The following is a 12861-nucleotide window of genomic DNA, read 5'->3' on the forward strand; positions in this document are numbered from 1 at the left end:
GGGGTCCGGCACCCAGCACCTCTGCTGGTCTGCTGTATGAGGAGACCGCACACAGTGTGCACGTGCCGTCTCCCTTCTCTGTTCCTGTTCACTGCTGCTGTCTACGGCAAAGCAGCTGTGAACAGGAAGGAGACGGAACGTGCACACTGCTTGCTCCATCTCCTCATACAGCTGGTCGGCGGAAGGGGGGGGGGGGTGGCTGGTCAGACCCCTCTGATCTGATATTGATGTCCTGAGGATAGACGTTCAGATAGTAGGTGAAGGCAGCATCTTTCTCCATGAATTCTTTATTAATAGTTATTCAATGACAAATGTACAAAAAAGGCCAGTGCTCAAAGGATTCAGCCCTGCCTCCTGGTGCTCGAACTTCTCATTTGCATATGAATAATAACCTCACGTCTTTGCAGCTATTTAGCATACAGAAAAAAGAAAGGTATAGTTTTAATCAGTAGGATGAGCCCTACCAGGCAGTATGTTTTGGTTTAATAGGGGTTGATCCTGGTGACGGAGCTGCTTTAAAGGGCTTCTGTCACCCCCCCATTGTGCAATTTTCATTAGCCAACATTAGCTATTTGCTAATGTCAGCTCAGTGCAATCATACTTTTATCATATGCAAATTTCTTCACCACCAGCAAGTTGGGCATGTACTTGCTGGCAGCCGCCGCATCTGCCGCTTCTAGACACGCCCCATCTCTTCTTGATGGGGCCAACGAGCGCTCTCCTCCTCTCGCTGGCCCCGTCTGCTGCTGAATTCCTGCGCCGTAATTTTCCTCGATCGGCGTAGGCGTACTGAGTGAAGGACGCATGCTTGCCAGCTCCTTCCTCAGTGCGCCTGCGCCGATTATGTCACACTACACCCGGAAGAGAAGACTGCCGGCATCAGCGATAATCGGCAGTCTTCTCTTCCGGGTGTAGTGTGACATAATTGGCGCAGGCGCACTGAGGAAGGAGTTGGCAAGCGAGCGTCCTTCACTCAGGACGCCTGCGCCGTTCGAGGAGAGCGCCCGCTGGCCCTGTCTATCAAAGGAGATGGGGCATGTCTAGAAGCGGCAGATGCGGCGGCTACCAGCAAGTACACGCCCAACTTGCTGGTGGTGAAGAAATTTGCATATGATAAAAGTATGATTTTTACGAGAAATAAGTCAGACAGAGGTAGGACATGTATGATTGCACTCAGTTGACATTAGCAAAAAGCTAATGTCGGCGAATGAAAATTGCACAATGGGGGGTGACAGAAGCTCTTTAAGGGAGTTGCCACACGTGGCGTTAGCTCTTCAGAGGATTTGCATGCAGACAAAACCTCATCCTCACTTGACGGTCAGTTTCTGCAAGAAAATCCACACAACTTTTTTAAACCCACAGCATGTGAATTTATTTCTCGGGTTTCTGCCATGGATTTCAGCCTTTGCGATGCAGAGGGACCAACCTGCGGCAGACCTGCAGAATTTCCACAAGGTAATCCACTCCATACTGTCTGGATTTTGCTCTTGCGGAATAACAGCAGATCTGTTAGAGCCAGTTCACACTAAGTTATTTGGCATCTTTCTACCTCAAAACTGCCTCACATCCATCATGGGAAGCAGCACTTGTATTTTTTCCCTACCTTGGGGTGGTGTCCACGCTGAATCTCCCATGAAAATGAATGGGAAGCGTAAAAAAAAACTCTCCTCCAAAAACCACGAGCTGAAAAAACAACAAAAAGCTCAATTAAAGCTTTAAAAAAAAAAAACTGGATTTTGCGTGTTTTTGTAGACTTATTTTCAAAATCTGTGGTGGGAATATACCCTTACAAATTTTGTGCTAGGCAGATTGCTACATAGCTTTGTGTGGAAAGCAGGGGCAGACTGGGAACTTAGTGGCCCACGAAAAAAAAAAAAAATAAGTAGCCCCATGTTGTAGGCAGCTTTAAATTGATGGAAGGTGGGGCAACACAAGTAGGCGGTGCTAACCCAAGCCACAAGTAGGCGGGGCCAGCAGTACTGTAGTGCAGCACAAGATACCGCCCCAGCAGAGCCAAATACCACAGTGCAGCATAAAACACTATCCGATCACCGTTCTGAGGGCGGCGACACAGTTGAGTTCAGGAGGGTACTTTCTTCTGCTGGCCAGGTGCATAAGTACCTGATGCTTCTAGCATTCATTTTAATGCTGAGCGCATCACATGGTTACACACCTTGTGAGCGGCTGTGAGGAGGGTTCGGTTGCCCCCTGGGTATTGGTCAACCGGGAAATTTCCCTGTATGGTCTTTGGTCAGTCTCCCCCTGGAGAAAAAATTCCTTGAAACCTGTCATTCATTCAAATCTCTGTTCTTTCTCTAAGTCCAGTAGGCGGGCCTATCGGTGATTGACAGCTGACTAAGCCTAGAGAGTTAACTGTCAGTAACTTTGTCGGACCACCCACGTGACTCCTGTGCCTAGAAAGAGCAGGATTGTAAATGAATAAAAGACAAGTTTTACTGAATCCATCTCCATCTGCTCCGCTCCTCCTGCTCTATAACATGCCGCCACTGCATTTTCCTAGCGACAGGTTCCCTTTAAGAATAGACTCCCTGTAAGCTGCAGACCATGTATAATAGACTTTATTCATTTCCTTGGTAATGAAATGTGGATCTTATTCATTTCACTGAGAAATGTTATTCTTGGAATGAAATGCGTGGCATCTGGTCTAATTTATGTTATTTGTACCAGACTGGCATTTTATAGGTCGTGATAAAAAAGTTCAGCCTAGTCTTACATTGGGCTGACCCGGTAAGGTATGTTGGGCGATCAGAAGCTAGCGGGCGTGTAATGCTACATGGAAAATTCCCTTTCAAGTTGCAAAACCCGCCGGTAATGAGTCAGACTGCGCAGGATTGTACAGTGTGTTTAACACGACATAAATCAGAGGCCGCTTTGTCATCCTTCATGATGGCTGACAGGTACAGTCACTGTAAAACAATCGCCTGCACATTAACCCTAAACTTCCCGTGACCAGTTCCTGTCTGCTGCGCAGTTCTCTCTGCTGGTTTTGGAGCAGCGGGCACGGTCGCCTCCTGGGCACCTGCCAAGCTGCTGCACTCATGATTTCTGTCTCAGTCCTTTTTAGGCAATGTTTACTGCTTCTGACTTTAATGGCAAAGAATGTGGGGAGAGAAAAGAGCAAGTAGACCGGCTGAGGAGGGGGGTGAGCGGAGGAGAGGAGGAGTAGTGAGGCTGGTAATGTGCTCAGGATGCATATGAGGAAAGGGACATTGTGCACGGGGGCTTCATTGTTTTTCTGCACTTTTCCTTACCAGGTGGTTAACCCTTTGCACTCGTGCAAGCCCCTTTTGTCCCAGTTGGCTTTTGCATCTGCCGCGCAGTGATCCTCACTTTGGTTTATTGTACCCTGACTCTGCTATACTTATATAGTGTGTTTGTGCTCTTCTCTGTACTCCGTGCATTCAGTTACATCATCTCACATTGTGATCAGGATCTTCTCGATATGGCTAAATTCACATGACCGTAGTGTTTTGCGTCCCGCAAATTGCGGATCCGCAAGACATGGATACGTGTGTGTGTTCTGCAATTTGCGGACTGCAAATGGCCGCCACTACAGTAGAAAATGCCTATTCTTGTCCGCGGACAAGAATAGGACATGCTCTATCTTTTTCTCGGGGCTGCGAAATGGAACACTCTGTGCTATCAGCATCTTTTGCTGCCCTATTGAAATGAATGGGTCCAGCACCGTTCTGCAAAATTGCGGAACAGATGCAGACCCATACTGTCGTTTGGATGAGCGCTAATGCTCTGTTCATACATCCATCAGAGAAGTCTTATTTGATGAGAAGAATAACGCAGCAGGCAGCTCTTTTCTTTCTACGGACGCCATGATGGAGCCAGATAGATCCCATTGTCAGTAAGCGGGGTCAGTCAGGCACTTTTTGCGTCTGTCATGACAGATCTGGCACCCTGTTTTAGGTCACAGGTCACTAAGCACAGCGCCGTACATTGTGTTGTGGCTGTGCTTGGTATTGCAGCTAAGGTCCATTCATTTGCGCCTAGACCATGTGACTGATGAAAGTAACCTAGGAAGAGAATACAGTGCTCACAGGAGTGCTACTGCCTCCCCAAACAGCTGATTGGCGAGGGTGTCCCTCAATCCTGAGGTTAAGCTATCTGTATCAAAATCCCAGACAACCCCTTTAATGCCACTAGCCATATATTTATATATAGTGCTTACATTCTGTCTCTGCACACAGTACTCAGGGATATAGACATTGATAACCTATCCTTAGGATAGGCCATCATTATCAGATTGGTGGGCAGTCTGACTCCTGACACTCCAACTGATTGGCTGTTTGGAGGGGCTGCACGCCATCGCCTTTTACTACGGCTTCAGTCACTGCCCTTCGATCAGCTGCTGGTGCTGAGAGTCAGACTCCCACCAATCTGATATTGGTGGCCCATGGTGTGGAACAGTATCCTGATCCTAGAGAACCCATGTTTGACAGTATGTTGACACTCCCTCTAGTGGTGGCAGCAGGAAGCCATAAGGTCAAGAACATGTGGTCAAGTTCACTAGATTTTTCCAGGTCTGCTCCATAAAGGGTCTTAATAGTGCTAAATGGAAGGAGATTATTCTTTAGTAAATCTTTCCTATGGAGAGAGGCAGGAGTTAGTATTACTGACTTTGTGTCTTCAACCACCTCCTGTTCCTGTCGCTTCTATTTGAATGCATTAGGGAATTGTGTTCTGAGCCATGTGTGATATAATATTCTAATTATTATATATTTTCATGCTATAACCCTTAGGGCTCATGTACTCGACTGTGTATTTTGTGGTCCGCAAAAAATACGGATGACGTCCGTGTGCATTCTGTATTTTGCGGAACAGAACAGTCCTATCCTTGTCCATAATGCGAAGAATGATAAAACATATGGAAACAGAATGCGCACGGAGTAACTTCAGCAAAAAACCTGAACTGACACGGATAGAAAATACATTCATGTGCATGAGCCCTCACAACCAGGAACAATTCTATAAATAATTATTTTAGTAGTAGTAAAACAATCGTGGACTTCCAATATTTATTATATGGATGGACCAGCGGCCATCAGATGGGCTGAATCTGTTATCATGGTTTATTGAAATAAATTTGTTAATTTTGTGGGTTTTTTATTTTATTTTTATACTGTTCTCTGGCTTGTTGTCCATGTTCTTCCATTTTTAAAGTAATCCCTTCCTTCCCATTCCTAGTGACTGTCGCTGATCTCCTGCTGTCGGGCATGAGGACCTTAGAGCATGTAGCTGTGACCGTGACCATCACGCACCCACGGAGGGGAAATCTGCAGGTCCAGCTGTTTTGTCCAAGTGGAATATCATCCCTCATTGGAGCCACAAGGAAAATGGACGCGTAAGTATGATGATGGGTGATGGGGAGGTGGTTCCTGGGGAATAACGTTTAACATACACGACAGAGCAATGCTTCATGTAACTAATATTCTCATTATTTTAAGTGACCCGAGTGGCTTTACCGATTGGACGTTCTCCACAGTCCGCTGCTGGGGTGAGAATGCAGAGGGAACTTACAGGCTTCTGGTCACGGATGTAGGTAAGCCTCCCCCAGGGTGATGCACTGCAGGTATATAAGGGCATGCTGCCGACATTCTTCTCTAAACTCTTTGCATTGTCCACTAGCTGGCATATTTAATATTGAACCTCTGTTGGCAGTCCTGGGCGGTCCCTCGCTGTAACCAGTCAGACCCCTGTGATTGCAGCTGCAGAAGCACCAGTTGGGGTGGCAGCAGGAGCGCTCTTCTATCTAACCCCCCTAGATCAGGGGTGCACAACCTTTTTTGGTTGGGGGCCACATTGGCAGCCTGAATCAATTCCAAGGTCCAACAATAAAACTTAAAGGGGTATTACCAACTGAAATGCTATATTTATGGCATAATGAACATACAGTATATATCATTAATGTCTGGTTACACTTCTAGGACTCCCATCTAATGGGAGAATACATGAAAGATACATGTGAGCAGTCACAAGACATAGACTTGCATGTCTGTTACCAGATGGTTGGGGCTGCAAAGAATGGTATCGAGGGCCTCAAGTGGCCCCTGGGCCACAGGTTGTGCACCCCTGCCCTAGATGGTACTTTGGTTATTGACTATCTAAGGCTACTTTCACACTTGCGTTCAGAGCAGATCCGTCTGGTGTCTGCACAGACGGATCCACTCCTATAATGCAGACGATGGGATCCGTTCAGAACGGATCCGTATGCATTATAGTTTAGAAGAAATTCTAAGTGTGAAAAGTTGCTCAGACGGATCCGTCCAGACTTTACATTGAAAGTCAATGGGGGACGGATCCGTTTGAAAATGGAGCCATATTGTGTCAACTTCAAACGGATCCGTCCCCATTGACTTACATTGTAAGTCTGGACAGATCCGTTTGCCTCCGCACGGCCAGGCTGCAAGCAGCGTTCAGGTGTCCGCCTGCTGAGCGGAGGACAAACGGAGCCAGACTGAGGCATTCTGAGCGGATCCGCATCCACTCAGAATGCATTGGGGCAGTACGGATCCGTTCAGGGCCGCTTTTGAGAGCCTTTAAACGGAACTCACAAGCAGAACCCCGAACGCAAGTGTGAAAGTAGCATCAGGGGTAAAACGGTCTGAGATCAGCTGATCAGCAGGTTTCCTTTATTTGCTGTTCTGTCTGTTATCCTATATATTTTATATCATAGGATGAGTACTCCTGCTTCGCCTAATAAGCATGTATCTCTCCAACAGGAGATGAAGCTCTTAAAAGAGGAGTTTTCCAGACATGGCAGCTAACGCTTTATGGTTCCTCATGGACAACTGAGGATGTGGCTGAAAGAAGAAGGTGAGACGGTATAAGAAAACCTCCCCGTTCTGTATTCATGTTCATATTGATATTGACAGAAGCAGCACAATATGGGCGCGTCCTTTAAATATTGCCTTTTTTGTTCCTCAGGTTGGTAGAACTGGCACAGGATGGTCAGTTTCTGAATGATAATTTCTCACTACCTTGTCCGCCGGGACTGGAGATTTCTGAACAGGACAGCTATACAATCACCAATAACACCCTGCGGGTAAGACTCCTTATGTAGTTCCACCAAATACATTCAGTTTAAAGGGGTTGTCCAGTCCCATATCAAGTTTGAACCTCCCACCTTGCTAGAGAAGTCGGTTGAAGCATACTTATCTGCACATTGGTGCTCAGCTCCATCTCCTATGGTCCAGCACAAAGTGGAGTCATGTGCACACTTTGAGACACGTGACCACCGTCAATGCCAGATGTTTACCTGCAGCTCTGGAAGTCCGGAGAAGACAGTGGTGGACCCTAGAATACCAAATGGTACTCTTCACCCAACGGGTTCTGGAGTGTTGGGTGTTTTGGAGACTGGACAAACCCCTTTAAAATGGTATGAGATGGGGCTGTGCTGCAATACCAGGCCCAATCTGTGGACAACAATGACGCTGTTCCTAAAAGAAAGAAGCTCTAGTTTGCTTATCTGTTACATCCTATTTAGAGGTCCTTTCACCTCTCATGACGTGACTCTCCTAATAGCTTTATGCATTCTCTGTGTAATAACAATTCTGGAGCATCTATTCTTATGTCTGTATGTTGTGCTGTTCCTTCAATATTTCTACTAGAAGTTATGAGTGAATTGCTAGCAGTCTGCAGTAAGGGTACAGAGGGGTGGTAACCAGTTGGGGGGGTGTACCTGCACAGACTGACTATCCAATCAGTGCTGCCATTTAGGGTCAATTCACACGTCCGCAATTTCGTTCCGCATTTTGCAGAACGGAATTGCGGACCCATTTATTCCTATGGGGCAGCGCGATGTGCTGCCCGGACACGGAATTGCGGACCCGCACTTCCGGGTCCGCAATTCCGTTCCCCAAAAAAAGAACATGTCCTATTCTATAGTGCCGGGAATGTGCAGTCCGCAAAGTGCGGAACGCACATTGCCGCTATCTGTGTTTTGCGGATCTGCAAAACACTTTGCGGACGCGTGAATGGAGCCTTACAGACTGTGCAGGTACACACCTCCAACTGGTTACCTGCCCTCTGTACCCTTACTGCAGACTGCTAGCAATTCATTCATAACTTCTAGTAGAAATAATAGAGGAATGGCACAACATGGAGTCATAAGAATAGCTGCTCCAGAATTAGTATTACATGGGGAATGCATGTAGCTATTAAAACAGGCATGTCAGGAGAGGGGACAGGTCATCTTTAACATCACTAGACCATTAGATCACCTAGTATGTTTTGAAGTCTAAGGCTATGTTCTCAGAGGATGAATTTTTTTTTCCTGGTCCTGCTGCTAATCAAGTAACCCCAGCAATAGCATCTATTACAATATACAGACAGAGCTGTCGCTGGTACAGGTACTTTTTAGTGAATATTTATGCAGTTTTTTTATGCCAATGCCAGGAGTACGCTCAAGAAGCGGAGAATACTCCGTCTTTCCATTATATGTATCCCCCATTTATCATTCACTAATGGGGGCACTAATTGGGACATTAATATTACTGAGGGGCACTAATAGGGTCATTATTAATTCTGGGGGCACTAATGGAGGCTTTACTATTACTGGGGGCATTATTAATTCTGGGGGGCACTAATGGGGGCATTAATATTACTGGGGGCACTAATGGGGAGCATTATCATTTCTGGGGGCCCCTAAGGACCAGTTTAATCACCTGTAGCCACTGGCTTCAGGTGATTATTAGGGGTGGACCACCACCATTGCGATAGGATTACTTATCCTGAGAATAGGTCAGTAGTTAATTCAAACCCCATATTTTTTTGGGTAATGTATTTACTTAGTTTCCTACTCACTCTCTCTTTCAGACCCTCATGCTGCTCGGCTGTTTTGCTGTGTTCTGGTCCCTGTATTACACGGTGGAGCTCTACCTTTCCAGAATTTCCACTGGCGGCCATCTGGACTTGAGCTGTGAAGGTTCCTCCTGCATCCTGTCCCGACACCAGGGAAGTCCCAGCCCCCGCCAATTAGAAGGGGGCACGGAGACAGAATCGTTGCCTCTCTGCAGCTTCAATGACACTGCTGCAGAATTCACTGCTGTAGGATTTGACGATGAAGAAGACCACGTGGAGCACATTGCACTGTACAGGCATCAGTCCTCCAAACAATTCAGAGTGAAAGACGAGAATGTGACGGAAGCCCAGCACAAAGTGACCTCAGACTTTCAGGTGCACAGGGACACAGTGAGACATGACACTTGTGACACAAACTTAAATGAGTATGGATAAGGGCCGTCTACTGAATGGATGTCCTGGTTCTGATCCAAGAAAGCACTTCAGAGTATTTAATTTAAGATCATCTGCCTTATCCATTGCTTTATCATTATCATGTATGGATGACTGGTACGTGCGTTCATTATGTGACGGAGCGGTGTAATACCAGGTTCAGTCTCATGATGGATGATGTGTTGACTGCTGCCACCAGCGCCGAGCTTTCAGGAAGTTTACTGAAAATCCTGCAGGTCCCATGGTGACCAACAGGCTGTCCATTCTCTAGAATAGTCTTAAAGGGATATTCACATCCTAAACGTGTATGGCATGTCAACAGGATATGTCATAAATGCCTGACCAAGGATTCCCCTCTCTGGGCCCTTCACCTATTGGGAATCGGGGTTCCCCTAAATTTTATCCATCTAGGACTACCTTCCCACTTGCGTTTTTGCCTGATCTGGCAGGGATCAGCAAAAGCCCTTCCGTTATTGATAATATAACGTCTGCATCCGTTATGAATGGATCCTGTTGTATTATCTCTAACATAGCGAGGACGGATCCGTCATGAACACCAGTGAAAGTCAATGGGGAACGGAACGGATCAGTTTTCTATTGTGTCTGAGAAAATGGATCCGTCCCCGTTGACTTGCATTGTGGATCATGCCGGATCAGTTTTGCTCTGCATTTGAGGACAGAGAGAAAACCGCAGCATGCTGCCGTTTTCTCTCCGGTATGGGAACACAACCAAACGGAATGTATTTTGGAGCACTCCGTTCTGTTCAGTTGCATTTTGTCCCCTTTGACAATGAATGGGGACAAAACAGAACAGTTTTTTTCCGGTATTGAGATCCTTAGCCCGATCTCAATACCGGAAAATGTAAACGCTAGTGTTAAAGTAGCCTATTCCTGCCGGAAGCTTATTCATAGAAATCAATGGAGAGGTGGATCCGCTTGCATGTGACCCTCTCCATTGACGTCTATTGAAAGAGCGAAGTGGTTGGACCCTTTTCCATCGACTGGTGAGGACCCTAGACCTGCACTGAGAGACCTGCATCTATGGAATATCCCTTTAAACAGCGCTGGATTCCCTGACTGTTTATATTTGACTTTTATTTTTATGATTTTATGTTACTACGGGTGATCGTCACTTTTATGCAGTTCAAAAGAGCACTAAAGCTTAAAAAAAACAAAATTTATATGAGAATCTTTTTAATATGTGATGAATTTTGTACGGGGACGCTTAATTTAATGCTTAAATTCCCCTCAATCCCATTCACAAAGCATTACTTCGTCCTGCTTCCACATTGTTCTTAACCAAAGTTGCCTCTAATTCTTATACTTTGTGGAAGCAAACCTGTTGAGACTGACCCTTGTTACTATACGACCCTCATTACTCTACCACTGCCAGGGCCCCGGCAGGGAAACCTCCGCTCAGTAGGGAAAGTATTCCTGCAATTTGCAAATTGTTATGACCATTAGTGTTCCTTTATTCTGCTGCTATCCATCATGCCAAAGGGAAACGGGAAGCTCCAGATAAAATTTTAAGACCTGGGCAGAAAACGAGAATCATGTTTTGTACTTTATTTTTTGCTCAATCCCTTTTCCCCTTTTTTTTTTTAACTCCTATAGCTTTTCCCGAACCCGGTTGGAAGACATGTCACAGCATACATTTATAGAGGACATCGTCTCTCGTGACAAGAGTAAATAGTTGCATGAGATACAAATTCGTACGTGTCTTTTCTTAGCACTCTTTGATGTGCCATTCTTCTGTCATCCCTCCTAGAAATGTATACATCGACAACTGTGTGTTACTGTTCCCTTTTGTCAGTGTATATCCCTTCACAGAGCCCGACGCTGTCCCAATCAGTGCTGAGAGTGTCGGAGTATGTAGATACAAACTCCATTGACGGGGAGAATGGTAACGCCCAGTTAAAAATTCATGCATACATTTCCTGGAGGAATAACAGAGGAACGGCACAACACAGAGAGGAGCATTATGAGTTTAGGGCAGTTTTGTGACATAGAAAAGTCACAGGTTTTGTTTCAAGTGCTGGTTCGCAACAAAGGTTGTTCCAAAAATCTACTCCGACTACAAGACGGACCATGCAAGATGCAACAGATTTATTAAGTGGCAGGCGCCTCTTAATAAATTGGTTGGTTCTTCCTGTGGCTTTAAAAAAAAAAAAATAATATTACTAAGATAGTGTGTGAAATGTCTTTTCTTAGTAAATGACCCCATTAGTTTTCAGAAAAGATGAACTGCAATAATTTTCTCCGATTTTACTATAATGGACATGTCTAAAGAACGGAGTTAATTAAAAATGTATCCAATATAGAGAGTTCTGCGGATGTATACATTTTGGGATTTTAGTAATTGCCTTAGATAGGCGCTATCAGTTTTGGCGCCTGTGTGCGGTGGGCTGTCTTGCAGGAATGTGTGACACAGCAAAGTAAACCATCTAATACACTATCGAGAACCCAGGTCATCTTGACCAAGTTTAATGGTGACCTGCCCATGGTCAACTACAATCTTCATGTTTCTGTGTCACTTGTTTGAACTGGGTTATGAAATTCTTGTTACGCACAAGGCCAAAATACTAGTGAATCAGCCCTATCGGGTGCAATGAAGGGCCACCAAATGATGATATCCACTAGCACAGTAATGGAGAGGCCTAAAAACATTGTAGGAGGCTTTACAGCATTTTATTTATTGACAGAACTGAGACAAGGGGGTTTAGAGTGATCTTCCAATAAGTTTCAGTACCGCCCCTGAGTATCAAGTACCGCCCCTGCTTAGACTCACTGTTTTAAAGGTTGCGATTTACAGCTGAAGGGTAGATAAATAAATTTACATAGCTACAAAATAAATGATCCTCTCCTTCATTCCTTCGCTGTCATATTGTAACACTTAAACTAATCTAAATATAATATGAAAATAATTCTGACGAATTCTTCTAGATTGAGATCTTCCATTCCCTCTTCTGCTCACAAACTGTGCTGTAAGTCTCCATTATGAGTCTTCCCCCGCTCTCTCTATACATATATATACATATATATATATATATATATATATATATATATATATATATATATATATATAAGAGCAGGTGCTGGAAGCCCCTCCCACTTTTGTAAGTCCCTCCCACCACTGAGGCTGCAGTACACTGCTCTGTTTCCATATTACAAGAGCAGGCGCTGGAAGCCCCTCCCACTTGGCTAAGTCTCACCCTATTGCTGTAAGGCTGCAGTAGGAATCCTCCCTAACTGCTGTCTGTAATACAAGACTGCGTGCTGGAAGCCCCACCCATTTAGACAAGTCCCACCCCCTGCTGTAAGGCTGCAGTAGTAGTCTTCCCCAACTGCTGTCTATCTGTATTACTAGAACAGGTGCTGGAAGCTCCACCCACTTAGCCAAGAGTCCTCCCCGCTACTGTAAAGCTGCAGTAAGAGTCCTCCACTGCCGTGTCAGTAGTACGAGACCAAGCTCTGCCCACTTAGCCAGTACCACTTAACAGGACCAGGGCTGGTACATTAGGCAAGTATTTCTACTAGTAGGGACTTGCCTCCTTCTGCCATATAAAAATTGGAAGTCGCAGAAAATCCAACATAAAG

General features: G+C 45.4%; 1 protein-coding gene across 2 annotated transcripts in view; it reads left to right on the forward strand.

Moving 5' to 3' along the window:
• The window catches only part of PCSK7 (proprotein convertase subtilisin/kexin type 7), a 69785-nt gene extending 59919 nt beyond the window's left edge, over window positions 1-9866 (forward strand). For both annotated transcript variants that reach the window (XM_044282249.1, XM_044282250.1), the window contains 5 exons: window positions 5218-5374; window positions 5478-5572; window positions 6753-6846; window positions 6958-7075; window positions 8848-9866. In XM_044282249.1, coding sequence (XP_044138184.1) covers window positions 5218-5374; window positions 5478-5572; window positions 6753-6846; window positions 6958-7075; window positions 8848-9267 — 884 coding nt within the window. In that variant the 3' untranslated portion in view covers window positions 9268-9866. The remainder of the gene's footprint in view (window positions 1-5217; window positions 5375-5477; window positions 5573-6752; window positions 6847-6957; window positions 7076-8847) is intronic.
• Window positions 9867-12861: the final 2995 nt, after the last annotated feature.

The sequence above is a fragment of the Bufo gargarizans genome, chromosome 2, assembly GCF_014858855.1.
Source record: "Bufo gargarizans isolate SCDJY-AF-19 chromosome 2, ASM1485885v1, whole genome shotgun sequence".
Classification (NCBI taxonomy): Eukaryota; Metazoa; Chordata; class Amphibia; order Anura; family Bufonidae; genus Bufo; species Bufo gargarizans.